The sequence below is a fragment of the Aquila chrysaetos genome, chromosome 6, assembly GCF_900496995.4.
Source record: "Aquila chrysaetos chrysaetos chromosome 6, bAquChr1.4, whole genome shotgun sequence".
Classification (NCBI taxonomy): Eukaryota; Metazoa; Chordata; class Aves; order Accipitriformes; family Accipitridae; genus Aquila; species Aquila chrysaetos.
The window spans coordinates 27,738,954-27,753,268 of record NC_044009.1 but is presented as its reverse complement, the minus strand read 5'-3'; the positions used below and the strand labels follow the sequence as shown (position 1 = coordinate 27,753,268).

At 37.8% G+C, this 14,315-nt stretch overlaps 1 protein-coding gene across 1 annotated transcript in view; it reads right to left on the bottom strand.

Annotated features, from left to right (window-relative positions):
- Window positions 1-14,315, bottom strand: part of TTN (titin) — a 244,973-nt gene that overhangs the window by 55,069 nt on the left and 175,589 nt on the right. Inside the window, exons 243-267 of the mRNA XM_030019102.1 lie at window positions 13,931-14,079; window positions 13,808-13,840; window positions 13,586-13,715; window positions 13,186-13,485; window positions 12,781-13,098; window positions 12,396-12,692; window positions 11,990-12,289; window positions 10,977-11,291; window positions 10,732-10,880; window positions 9,676-9,826; window positions 9,303-9,584; window positions 8,910-9,212; window positions 8,516-8,818; window positions 8,125-8,406; window positions 7,365-7,664; window positions 6,972-7,274; window positions 6,546-6,854; window positions 6,184-6,465; window positions 5,655-5,954; window positions 5,214-5,507; window positions 2,151-5,117; window positions 1,727-2,047; window positions 1,329-1,613; window positions 822-1,121; window positions 204-506 (exon numbers count right to left, since the gene is read on the bottom strand). Coding sequence (XP_029874962.1) covers window positions 204-506; window positions 822-1,121; window positions 1,329-1,613; window positions 1,727-2,047; window positions 2,151-5,117; window positions 5,214-5,507; window positions 5,655-5,954; window positions 6,184-6,465; window positions 6,546-6,854; window positions 6,972-7,274; window positions 7,365-7,664; window positions 8,125-8,406; window positions 8,516-8,818; window positions 8,910-9,212; window positions 9,303-9,584; window positions 9,676-9,826; window positions 10,732-10,880; window positions 10,977-11,291; window positions 11,990-12,289; window positions 12,396-12,692; window positions 12,781-13,098; window positions 13,186-13,485; window positions 13,586-13,715; window positions 13,808-13,840; window positions 13,931-14,079 — 9,276 coding nt within the window. The remainder of the gene's footprint in view (window positions 1-203; window positions 507-821; window positions 1,122-1,328; window positions 1,614-1,726; window positions 2,048-2,150; window positions 5,118-5,213; window positions 5,508-5,654; window positions 5,955-6,183; window positions 6,466-6,545; window positions 6,855-6,971; window positions 7,275-7,364; window positions 7,665-8,124; window positions 8,407-8,515; window positions 8,819-8,909; window positions 9,213-9,302; window positions 9,585-9,675; window positions 9,827-10,731; window positions 10,881-10,976; window positions 11,292-11,989; window positions 12,290-12,395; window positions 12,693-12,780; window positions 13,099-13,185; window positions 13,486-13,585; window positions 13,716-13,807; window positions 13,841-13,930; window positions 14,080-14,315) is intronic.

The following is a 14,315-nucleotide window of genomic DNA, read 5'->3' as shown; positions in this document are numbered from 1 at the left end:
CAAAATTCTTTAATAATTCTTAATTAGTGGTCAAGTCTCATCCTTTCTGACCTGTCAAAATATTCAATACAGTTAACCATAATCCTCCAGGTGACTTCATAAAGCATGTCTTTCTGGGACTCACTCAAAGAAGTAGAATTCTTGCTCATTTAATTATTAAAGCAGAATATTGCAACATAGGTAGTATTCAAATTGTTACTTACTGAGTTGTTCTTTAATTTCAAATAGTCCTTCAGTTTCTCTTGGCAAACTTACTCCTACAGCATTTCTAGCTGCCACTCTAAACTTGTACTTCTTTCCCTCTTTCAGACCAGCTACAACAATGGAGAGATCTTTAACAACTGAATATTCTGTCCAGCGATCCGCTGGTTGTTCATCTTCTTTGTAGCTAACAATGTACCCATCGACTTTAGAGCCTCCGTCACGCAGTGGTGGCAGCCAGCCTAAAGTAGCACTATTCTTTGTAATTTCAGTAACTTCAAGTTTTCTTGGTGGATCAGGTTCACCTGTCAGGGGAAAAAAAAGAAACACATTAAACATTGAATTTCCAAGATTTTCTGATTATTGAGTATTTGTTGAGTTATTGGATGCTATCTATGCTAACTCAACAAGGACAATATGGAAAAGAGCAAAATTCTTAACAATTGCAAAGGTACTATGTTCATAGATTGTATTATTTGAAAGAAAATGACACATAAATATTTATGTTTATCATTGAGTAGTTAGTATATTGTCCTGTTTAGAAACATCAACTTTAAAAACATGCAAAATCTTATTAAAATTAGAGAAAAAACATAAAACGTGCATAAAGGCATACTTACTTAGGGGATCTGTTGCTAGAACTGGTTTTGGTATGTCACTTGGAACACCTGACCCATATTCATTTACTGCTGTTACTCTAAAGAAATATTCATTTCCAGGTACAAGATTAGCTATTTGGAAACTAGTTTTCTTTAGCTCTGCAGTGACTGTTCCCCAGGTCTTCCTGTCAGCCTCACGTTTCTGCAGTATGTAATGAGTCACTGGGCTACCACCATCATTCTCTGGAGGTGCCCATGAAAGATGGCATGACATTTTGGTGACATCTGAAACCTTGAAGTCCGATACAGGTCCAGGAGTATCTAGAAAGAAATTTCAATTTATGCTAGTGTTTTCTTCTTTAATAAGTTAAAATTAAAGGGGGCTAGCAGCTTCCTATACAGGGGGAGTTAGTGTTAGCTGGCACAGTTTTGCTCAAAAACTGTAGCACCTGGGGATCATAAAAATTCCTGCAATGAACATTCAATATAGTTAAAAAATTGTCTAGAGGTATTTCTCTCATTACTTACCCAGGACTCTGACGTTCACAAATACAGCCTTTTCTCCAGCTGCATTAACAAGTGTCAACGAATATTTGCCTGAGTCATCACGTGTTGAATTGGGAATGACACAGAAGGCCATAGTGTCCACCAGATCAACTTGTCCTTTTCTGATAACATTATCAACACCCATTCTCCTCCAGGTGACTTTTGGTGCTGGGCGACCCCTAATAATGGCAAAAAGTCTAATAGGGCATCCTGCCCTGACTGTGACTAACTTTCTCATGCTTGCATCCAACTCAATCTCAGGAGGTTCTGAAAGACAAAATTAAAGAAATAAAATGCAAAGTTTACCACAAGAAATAAAATAAAACCACAGCAAATAAAGATTGTATGTAAATACTCACAAAGAGGATGGGAAAACTCACCAAGTATTTCTTTGGGAGACACAGCTTCTTTCAGTTCAGCTGGTCGGCCAAGGCCAACCTGGTTTTGGGCAGAAACTCTGAACTCATATAATTGGTTCTCAACCAGGCTGGTGGCTGTGAATTCTGTATGAATAAGTTGGGCAGCAACATTGCATCGTTTCCATCCTGCTTCAGGATCAGCACCTTCAACTTTTGGTCTAATTTCCACAACGTATCCAATAATTGGAGCACCACCATCATACACTGGTTTTCCCCAGCCAAGGGTTATGGAACTCTTTGTGCTATCAACCACTCTCAAGTTTGTGGGAGGACCAGGTGGTTCTGAAAGACAATAAAAATTACAGATAAGAACACAGTTGTGCAATTTAGTAATCTGTTATGCTAACATTCAAATAAAATGCAGTAGAATACTGTGGTATGATACCTATTGGGTCTTTTGCTACTACAGGTCTTGATGGCAAGCTTGGTTCTCCAAGTCCGACTTCATTTTCGGCACTGACGCGGAACTGATATTCATGACCAGGGATGAGATTAGTAACCTTCTTGCGTCTCTCTGGGATTGCAGTCTTAGTAACAGGAACCCATCTTAGTGATCGTTTCTCTTTCTTCTCTAAAATGTATCCTGTAATTGATTTGCCACCATCATATTCTGGTGGATTCCAAACTACAGTCATCTCTTCTTTGCTAACTCTTGTGACATCTGGAGGGTCGGGACGTCCAGGTCTATCATATTTTGTTTTTGCAATAATAGGGTGTGTTTCTGTTGGTGGACCTGTGCCCATTTTATTCTCTGCACGAACTCTGAATATATATTCATTACCTTCAATGAGGCGTGTCACATTTGCATTGTTTGTTAGGACAGAGGAAGAGTATGTAGACCAAACCATACGCTTGCTTTCACATTTTTCAAGGATGTAGTTCTGTATTTCACAACCACCATCATCTTCTGGAGGGTCCCAAGTAACAGTACACCTATCACTTGAAATGTCAGTGACTTTCAAGTTTCTTACAGGACCTGGTTTATCCAAGACAATAACAGTAGCGTATGCTACAAAACTACCAGCTGTGTTAGTTGCAGTAATCACATATTTCCCACCATCACTACGCCTTGATTTTGTGAGAACAAACTTAGATGTGTCAGAAGTTGTTTCAATACTGACTCTTGGAGATCTGGTTAGATCTGTGGCATCTTTGTCTTTTGTCCATACAACTTCAGGCTGTGGTTTTCCTCTGACTCCAGCTTCAATTCTAATTGTGTCCCCTGCTTTCACAGTTAGCACCCCACTTAACTTCAACTCTAGCACTGGTTTCTGCAGATCTTCCTTCACAACAACTTCAGCTGTTCTTACCCAGTCACTTTCACCTGCCTCATTCTTGGTTTGAACTCGGAATTGGTAAATCTTATTTTCAACACATTTATCTACCATGTAGTGTGTTTCCTTAATGCTGCCTTTATGAACCCTTTCCCATTCATCTGAATCTTTCAGTTTTCTCTCAACATGATAACTTAAATTGGGACTTCCACCGTCATAATCTGGCCTTCTCCATTTCAGATATACAAATGTCTTTCCTTTCTCTGCAATGTGAAGATTTTCTGGCTCTCCAGGCTTGTCAATAGGATTGATAGCAAGGATGGGAGTCTTGGTCTCAATGCAAGGACCTGGACCTATTTTGTTTTCTGCACAAACCCTGAAGAAGTATTCACGGTTCTCTCTAAGATTTGCCTTTACTAATCGTTTAGTGATATCAGAGGAGACAATTGACCATCCCCTCTGGTTTGGTTCACGGTACTCTACTATGTAATTTGTAATTTCAGAGCCACCATTATCTACTGGACTCTCCCAAGCAATCATACAAGAATCTTTTGTGACATAGCTTATTTTCAGGTTCTGACATGGTCCAGGTCTGTCAAGTACATTAACAACAGCAAAAGCTTGAGCATGTCCACAGCTGTTCTTAGCTGCTATTATATATTTGCCGTGATCAGATCTTTTGGCTTCTTTCACCTGCAGTTCAACATTAGGTAGATCATGGACTATTTCAACACGCTTTTCTTGGACTAGTACTTTGCCATCTTTAGACCATGTTATGTCAGGATCTGGCCTGCCTTTTACTTTACCAGTAATATGGATTGTTTGGCCTACTCGGACAGTAATTAAGTCTCGACAGGTCACATCTAGGCTTACTTCTGGAGGAGAAAGAATATCCTTTGCAAGTACAGTTTCTGCCAGTTCTCTTGGTTCACCTTCTCCCACAATGTTGACAGCTTTTATTCGGAATTTATATTCATTTCCTTCTATTAACCCAGGTACTCTGAAAGCACACTGTCTAATGAGTTCATCCTTATTAATCCTATTCCACTGAGTAGTTCCAGTTTTCTGACATTCCACAATGTATCCTAGAATTGGGCTGCCACCATCTTTGAGAGGCTTTGTCCACACAAGATCAGCTGTTTCTTTTGTTTTGTCTTTTAATTTTGGATTTATAGGTGGTCCAGGAGGAGTGATAGGACGTGACGCTTTTATTGGATCAGAGCTTGGAGATGGTTTGCTTAAGCCCACCATGTTTTCTGCAAAAACTCTGAATTCATATGTGTTGCCTTCAAAAAGACCAGTGACTCTGTATTTCATATCAAGTATTGGTGTCTTATTGACACGCACCCATTTACCAGATGCTTCCCGACGTTCAAGCATATAACCAGTTATTGGAGTTCCACCATCAGATTTTGGTAGGGTCCAAGACACTGTTGCAGCATTTTCTGTAATATCATAAACAGTTGGTTTACCAGGAGGGGATGGTGGAACAAACATATGTTTAGCAACTGTTGGTTCTGAATCAAGGGGTGCACCAATGCCTATCTTATTTTCTGCCCGAACACGGAAAATATATTCACAGCCTTTCTGCAGTCGTGGAATCTTAATTTTTGTGTGACTTGTTCCAGAACTAACCACTCCCCAAGTTTCTTTCTTTGATTGACGCTTCTCAACAATATAATTTATTATAGGACTCCCACCATCATCTTTAGGAGGACGCCAAGAAATAACCATATGTTCCGGTGTTACTTCAAGAATATTAATAGGACCAGTTGGTGGGCCAGGAACATCCAAAACTGTAAGATGTAGAGCAACAGTTTTGCTGCCAGCTGCATTAGATACTGTGAGTAGATATTCTCCTGTATCTTTTCTTATACAGTCTTTGATGGTAAGTACAGTTGAATAGTTGTCAGTCTCAATCTTGTGTCTGCCATCTGTTTTAATTTCAATGCCATCAGTAGCCCATTTTGCAGTGGGAACTGGCACACCTCTCATAATTGCAGGAAGTCTCACTGTGGTGCCAGCTTTAACAACAAGACCTTCAATTAACTTCACATCTAGTTCCACAGATGGAGGTACTGAAATTAGAGAAAAATAGGAATTACCTTTTCAGGGGAAATACTTAAAGAAAGAGAGAAAGAATCAGTGAAACAACATGAAAAACTAAAAATTACCTAGCTTTTCTTGGCACTCTATTGGTATAGTTGTATCTGGAAGGCTAAGACCAACAATATTCTGAGCTTTCACACGGAATTTGTATATTTTTCCTTTTTGTAGGCCTGTAACAACACAGTCTAGCATAGGGACTGTCTGGAACTTTGTCCACTCGTCTGCACCATCTTCTTGATATTCCACCAAATATCCAGTTATCTCAGCACCACCATCACGATCTGGTCGATTCCAAACAAGGGAAACTTCGGTCTTGTCAACATCTACATGATGCAGATTCTTTGGTGGCCCCGGAGGATCTTTTAAGATAGAAAACCAAAATGGTTACTAGGATGGCCAATCTATGGTAGCAGTGTACCATGGTCACATTAGTACCAACAAGATAACCTCAAAAATTACCAAGAACAATACGAACAAAACAAATCATATAACCGAAAAACACTTACGCAGTGGATCTATAGCTTTAATAGGCTTGAGTGTTTCCACATATGGGCCTCTACCAAACTGATTCTCAGCTGCAACTCGGAAGACATACTGAGTGCCTTCTATCAGATATTTAGCCATGTGACTGCGTTTCTTGGAGGATGATGAGATGGTTACCCACTGTGCAGAAGCTACATCTTTCCTTTCCACCACATAGTTTGTAATGACAGAGCCACCATCATCTTCTGGTTCCATCCAAGTGAGATAGCAAGAATCGCTTCTAACTTCACTGATTTGCAGATTTCTGGGCGGACCAGGCTTATCTAGTATTGGCAAAAATTGAATCTGTTATTTATTTGATAACCAAAGCATTTTTTACAAAACCTGGTAAATTTCAATAGAAATTAATATATTTCATGTAATTTGTAGTTCTTTGCCTACCATGTATTTCTTATAACTCAGTTTATTGATATTTTCCAGACATTCCTTCATTTCTTAATCTCTCATTATAGGATAAAAACATGCAGCATAAAAGGAACATCAAAAGATTACCTAAGACCACAACTTTTACTGAAACAGTCTTTGAACCAGCTGGATTTTCAACTGTCAGGGAGTAAATTCCACCATCTTCATGGACAGTGTTACGAATTTCAAGCTTACTGCCAACTCCTGTAACCTCAATATCAGCTTTGGGTGAGACCTCATGATCTTCTTTCTTCCAAGAAACTTTTGGGAATGGAACACCTTTAATAACAGCACTAAGTCTCAGGGTATCTCCAGCTTTTACATGCTGTTCTCGGGCCATATTAGCATCAAGTATCAGCTCAGGAGGTTCTGGAATCAAAACAATACATTTTTAGAAAATGAGGAAAAAAAATCTCTTAGGTAAACTCATCTGATTTTATTAAACTCACCAAGTCTGTCCTTTACTTCTACTGGATCAGGAACATAGGCTGGTTCAGATTCACCTGCTGCATTGACTGCCTTGACCCTGAACTTATAGGTCAAACCCTCAGTAAGGCCAGTGACTTTGTATTTTGTTTCAGGACAAGAATCTGCTGTGAGATTGGCCTTTTTCCATTCTTCATCTCCAACTTTCTGATACTCAACAAGGTAGCCAATTATCTTGCCATTACCATCATGGCGTGGTGGTTGCCAGGATAAATCAACTGAATTTTTAGTTTTATCTACTGCTTCTGGATTAATAGGTGGACTTGGTTTTGCTGTTAAAAAAGGAAAAAAAAAGAAAGAAATGGGGAAAAAAGGAAACTATTAAAATGATTTTCTAACTGAAATGAGGAGTGCATTAAAACTTCGAGAAATGAAATTTAATACTTTACCAATAGGATCTCTAGCGAAAATTGGCTTTGAAGGTGGACTAGGATCACCAATGCCAATTTCATTTTCTGCTGAAACACGGAATTCATATTGACAGCCTTCAAGGAGGTCAGGTACTTTGAACTGAGTACTGGGGAAAATTGGGTCTTTGGTAACTCTGACCCATCTTGTAGCCATTGTTTCCTTCTTTTCTACAATATAGTTTGTTATTGGCTTGCCTCCATCATATGGTTTGTTCCAAACTACTACTGCAGAGTCTTTGGTAACATCCTTAATGATTGGTTGCTCAGGTGCATCAGGAACACCTGGGGGAACAGAAAAAAAAAGAGCTTATGAGCACTACAAACAGAGTAAAGATTAAAGTATCAAAGTAAGATTGCAAATGAATAACATACGGAAACGGTCCTTGGCTTTCATCTCATCAGAGATGAGAGGATCACTTATGCCGTAAAGATTTTCAGCATAAATTCGAATTTGATATTCTTTTCCTTCAAGCAGCTTAGGAATTTTGCATGTTGTCTTAACTGTGGCAGATGTAACTGGCATCCACAGGTCTCTGTGTGCATCCTTCTTCTCAATAATGTAATTTGTAATTTCACTGCCTCCATCATCTAATGGAGGTTTCCAGGAAACTATCATATGATCTTTATGAACTTCATCAAATATAACTGGGCCTACTGGAGGTGATGGGCGATCTGTTTAAGGAAAAATAAAGAATACACATGCTTTTATATGAACTTCACTTAATGACATAGATTAAACAGTGTCAATACAGTAAATATATTATGAAATTAGAAACTTGGCATCACAGTTTTAATAAGGAATCAAGACCTCAAGACTATTCCTCTTTAATACGTGTTTGACTTGCCAAACTTAATTCCTTAATGCTTATAAGGTATTTGGTGATTGACATTTTCTACAGTGTTGTCATTGTCTAAATGCATGTAGGGACATTAAGTTATTTATGCTGAATAAACCAAGCCAGAGTTAACTATGTACTCAAAATAAATAAATAGTATTTCAGTATAAAAGAGAATGCAATAAATCAAGTTATTGTAATAAAGAACTCATTTTAATATTTACATTTTATATAATTCAATGAATTATAATTGCTACTAAAAATCACAGACAGTACTGTTGTTCAGTAAAACCTACCAACAACATTAACTTGACAAAATCCTTTTCTTGATCCTGTGCTGTTCTCTACAGTAACACAATATTTGCCTGAGTCTTCACGGACAGATTTTAGTATCCCCAAGCAAAGAGTTGTAGGAGTTGTCTTGATCTTTGTACGGTCATCTTCTTTCACAACAATATCATCCTTTAGCCAAGTAACCTTTGGTGCAGGCTTGCCTGAGTAACGTCCAGTCAGGCTGAAAGCTTCACCAACCCGAACAATAAGCTTGTCTCTAAAGTCAAGATCAAGTGATGGAGGAGCTGAAAGACAATATTAAAAAACACAAATGTCAGCAACATTAATAAGAAAAAATAAGGAATCAGTAAATGTAATCAGTGTTTTCAAAAGAAATATGAAAAAGATACATACCAATTTCATCCTTGCATGTGATTGGTTTTGTACAAAATGATGGCTTGCCTTGCCCCACAATATTACAAGCACTCACACGATACTCATAGGTGTCACCCTCTTTCAAGCCTTCTACAGTGTATTTCCTATCAAGCATTTTCTCCTTTGTAACTCTGTGGAATTTTTCTTTTCCAATGAGACGGCTCTCTAGAACGTACATGGTGATATCTGAACCTCCATTATATTTTGGAGGGTTCCAAGTTAATGTAACAGAGTTCTTGGTAACTGCTTTTACTTCCAGGTCTTCTGGACGGTCAGGAACAGCTGTGAATAAACAAACAAAAAAAAAAGATAAATGCATTTTTCTGCATATTTATCTTATATGATGGTAATCCAAACCTGAAAATATACTTACTTATTGGATCTCTAATGAAAATCTCTTTTGTTGTTTCTGTGAATGGACCCATGCCAATTATATTCTCAGCTGCAATTCGGAAGAAATAGGCTTTCCCTTCAGTGAGTCCCTGAACAGTAGCATTCTGTCTTGTAACTGTGCAGCTTACTGGAGTCCAAGCTCTATGGTCAGATTCACGTTTTTCAATTATATAGTTGGTAATAGGAGAACCACCATCATCTTCTGGAGTAAACCATGTCAATTTACAGGAGTCATTTGTTAGGTTCTCAGTAAGGAATGGCATTCCAACTGGGCCTGGCACATCTGAAAGCAAAGAAGAAAAGCAGTATTTAAGTATACATGCTGAATGTTATGAAATTTTACTTGTTCACAAGGACTGAAGTTGCTATTTACCTAGCACATCAACAATAATAGTCTTCTTCCGCTCGCCACCGGCATTTTTAGCAAGAAGAGTGTATATACCCTGGTGGCTCCTTTTGCAGTTCTTGATGACCAAAGAAGAACTAATAGCTGTTTCTTCTATTCTGGCTTCTTCTGGTAAAGCTTGGCCATCCCTGCTCCAAGTCACTGTTGGGGCTGGTTTTCCTGAGACGTATGCTATGATTCGAATTACTCCTCCAGCATGAACAACAATTCTGTCCCTGACACTTGCATCCAAATTAATATCAGGAGCCACTGTGGGAGGTGAACAAAAAAATTCAATGTTTTTTTTTTTTTCTCACTTTGACTTAGAGGTACTAAAAATGTAAATGTAAATGATAAATACCAATTCTGTCCTTCATTTCAATAATGTCTGTAACTTCTCCAGGCTCTCCAATGCCAGCAGCATTCACTGCTCTAACTCTAAATTTGTAAAAACATCCTTCTTTTAATCCTGCCACAACGAACTTGGTTCCTCTAATTTCTTTATCTTTTACCTGGAAAAAATGATTATAATATCAGCTAACATCAAAGTATCATCAATTTCTTTGTTATGTTTGAAACAAATCTTAAATCAGATGTTGTTCCAGATTTACAAGCACAAGACAGTTTTAAGCATATATGGATTTAGCTCACATAGAATTCTTCAGAATCTATGTAAAGAAATACAGGACATGGACATACAAGCTGTTCTGAAGAGTCACCTTTTTGATAATTCTAACAGACAAGGATGTTACAGCAATTACAATAGTCTGTGGTCTCAGAAGAATTATGTGTATTATTGGACATATAAATTCATATAAGTGAGAGTGGCAAAAAAAAGGAATTCTTTGTTCTTTTTAAACCCCAATATGATGGCTGTTTACCTGGAAACAGTGCAGGAAATTTAGGCATTACTTCAAATGCACCCAAATGTTTATGGACATACAAAAAATAACCAAGGTATGCATCAGTTACATTTTCAGTAATGTATTACTGAAAAAAAATATCAGTTATGTATCATTGAAAAAGGTAGGAAAATGTAGGGACATAGTAGTTGTAAATGATTTGGCACAGTTTGATACCAGTGAGACTTACTTTTGTGCGGGTTCTAACTTGGTGTTGTCTTCTGGTCTTTTACCACAAATTACCTACATATTTTCTCACATCTTTAAACAGAAATTTAAAAATTCTAAGTTTAGGAAACTGCAAAGTTAACTTCATGAGGTGGAGGGTCAATTACTGACTTTTACATTTGGTCTTATATTTTAAACATATGAAGATAATTATGGTGCAAAAATATGAACTTTTAGAAAATAACTTGCATAGTGAAAATTTGTAAAAAATATGTTTCCTGGAGCAATTTCTTTTGATAGACACACAGAGAGAAGAAACACAAATTCTGTAATAGTTTTCCACCTACCCGTTCCCATTCTTCCTTTCCTTCCTCTTTATACTCAACAATGTAGCCAGTGACCCTAGAACCACCGTCCTTTAGTGGTGGAGTCCACTCCAAGTCTACAGAGGACTTTGTCCAATCAGTAACTTTTGGAATAGGAGGGCCAGGTGGGGCTGAAAGATATCATCACACCATTACAGCATAACAATATATTCTGTGTTCTTATTTGAATATTTTCAATTTAAAAAATAGGAATCTAAAACATTTACCAATAGGATCTCTAGCAATTGCTGGATCAGATGGCATGCTTGGTGGACCAACACCGGCTGCATTGATAGCTGAAACACGGAACTGATATTCAGAGCCTTCAATAAGTCCTGTAACTTTGTATGAAACCCCCAGTGTCATAGGTCTGATAGGATCACGGTTAACCCTAGTCCATCTCTTTCCGGTAGTCTCTTTGCGCTCCAACCAGTAACCAGTAATAGGAGAGCCACCATCATGTTCTGGTTCTTCCCAGTTTACAGTCATTGAGTCACGTGTTATACTGCTAACTGTTGGCTTGTCACAAGGTCCAGGAACAGCTGGGAGACAAAATTCACACATAGCTTGTAAAAAAAAATGCTAAAGGAAGATGGAGATTGCTAGAGTGCAAAACAGAGTTATGCACTCACATGGCCACAGTTACATTAGGTAGTTCCTTATCCTCACGAGATTCCTTCCTTCATTCTCCTTCCCAGCCCTATTCAGGTACATATACCTCTGTGAAATGTAAATTATCTTTCTTTCAAATAACAATTGTCAAAAGTGAGTTTTTCTCGCCTTCCTGGATCAGTATGTCTTTTCAGTGCCCAGCCTAACCTTGAATGTTTTAAGAATGATTTTCTCTTGCCAGCTTAATATTCCTTCTACATCAGAGCTACTCTGCCTAATTTCTCTTTCAAAACTGAAGGCAGGAAATTGACTCTTCTTGATCTATGAGGTCAATAATGTCTCAAATACGACAGAACAACCTGAATCTTATCAGATAAACCCTTATTTGTATATTTAAACATTAAAAAAGCTTGAGATTGTATTTTAATGTATAACAAGGAGGGAGAAAAGTATTTTTAAGTACTACACATGGTTTTAAGAACTAACTATTAATACTAAAACTCTTCAAGCTGTTCTAGAAAATTCACTTACGTGAAGAGAGAAAAGTAGTAGTGGTACTTAACAGATGCTGTACACATACCAGCGTGTGAAATGAATTGACATAATTTGAAAGCATATTGCTACTTACTGAAAAGGTTTCGTGCTGTTTCTGGTTCACTATCCAAAGGTTCTCCAATACCATATTTGTTTTGTGCCATAATGCGGAACACATATTCATGGCCTTCCATCAACTTGGGAACAGTGAATAAGCATTCCTTAGGCTCATTAGTAACGGGTACCCATGTCCTCCTATTTGCTTCTTTTTTCTCTATAACATAGTTCGTAATCTTAGAACCACCATCATCCAGTGGAGGAAGCCATGATATTGTCATTTTATCAGCCAAAATGGATTCAAATTTAATAGGTCCCACTGGAGGTCCAGGACGACCTAAAATATACATTTTATAAAGAAGAATTAATTCAAATGCTATTAAAATAAAGTATCACATGAATGCTATGAATTTATGTAATGCATAAGAGGTCTTGATATCTACCCAGAACGTTTAGTCTCATCTCCTTTGAAGCAGTTCCCAGATTATTTACAGCTGTTATAGTATATAAGCCTGTATCACTTCTGCGAGACTGTTGAATCAATAAAGTGCAAGTATCTTCAGCAATGATCTTGTTGACATGTTGATCATACAGCACTGGTGTTTTGTCATCTGGTTTCTTTGGAGAAGCTTTTAGCCATGTTAACGTGGGGAAGGGCACACCCTTTATCTTGGCCACAATGTTAACATCTGTTCCTTCTTCAACCTCCATAAATTCTTTGAGTTCAATAGATGGTGGGCCTACAATGAAATGTTGGAAAAATGAACATAAAAATACTTCACAATTTTGAAATGGAATTTGTATTTACTGGTATCAGTTAGTACTTACATGTCTGGTCTTTGACAACAAGTGGGCCAACAGTGGCTGAAGGCCTACTAGGACCTGCTATATTTACAGCTTTTACTCTGAATTCATATTCTCCACCTTCTACAAGATCCTCAACAGTAAACTTTGTTTCCTCCACATCACGTCTGTTGCATTGCTTCCAAGTCTCTTTCACTTCTCCAGTACGATCCCAGCGGAGACATTCAACATTATAATGTGTAACAGGAGCTCCACCATCATTCTTTGGTGGTTTCCATGTCAAGCTCACCGTGTTCTTGGTTACAAGGCCAATCTTTAGTTTAATAGGTGGATCAGGAGGATCTTCAGAAACAAAACAAAAATGTGAATAAATCCACTGTACAGTACCATCTGGTTTTAAAGAATTTGTCTGACTTTGATTTGACTTACGGATTGGATCCCTGGCTGTGGTCCGTTGGATGGTTTCTGCAGGAGGGCCAACACCAAAACGATTTTCTGCACGTACCCGGAAGAAATACTCTTGGCCAGATATGAGATCAGGTACAACAAAGGAAGTACTTCCACAGTTTGCATTCACTTTAGTCCAGGCCTTCCCATCAATAGTTCTTTTCTCTATAACATAGCCTCTGATTCTATCTCCACCATCGTCGTCTGGCATCTTCCATGAAAGTTTACAACTGCCTCTTGTGATATCACTTACTTTTAGGTCTTTTGGTGGACCTGGGACATCTGTTAAGGTAAAAACACAACAGAAACAATTTTACATAAGTATGTAGAAAAATAAGACTAAAATCTACTATTTGAATACTTCAATATGTGTAAACCATACCAAGCACATTGACTCTGACATGTACAGTTTTTTGTCCTGCTTTGTTCTTTGCTGTAATACTGTATCGTCCAGAATGACTTCTGTTGCACTCAGGGATGATAATCACTGAACGTGTATCAGTTGCTTCCACCTGTGTATTATAGGAAGAAAGAGAAATTATAGAACTTTAAATATTTATGTTTGAAAAATTCAACAATACTAAAGTTACAAAAATTGCTTTACCTGAGCTTCTTCAGGTACACTATGACCTCCCTCCTATAAACAAAGGAAATAATGTAAATATAAAAGGGGATAGGCTTAAATGTCTAGAAACACATGTAGAAAAAACCTTTTTCTTTTACTAACCTTTGCTGTTGTCTTTGCTTTTCCTTCAAACTCCCAAAATGTTTTTGGAACTGGACGACCCTTGATAACAGCTGGGATTTTAATTGTTGTGCCAGCACGACAAGAGAGGAAATCCTGTGCTCCAATATCAAGGAAGATTTCTGGTTCCTCTGCAAAAATATTTTAATATATAAATTTTAAAAGCTACTGAAAGTAAATTTCTGTCAGCATTGAGCTAAAACCCCACACAAGCATGTAGAATGCCTGTTTATGTGAGAAAGGTTGGGTGTGCAAAAAGGAAGCTGGGAAGTATATGAATAGAAAAATCTGTTGTAGTCATTTCTTCATAAAACCCACATTATTTCCTTAGTATGACTGTAGGTGCTCATCAGTTTTCTAATGGATC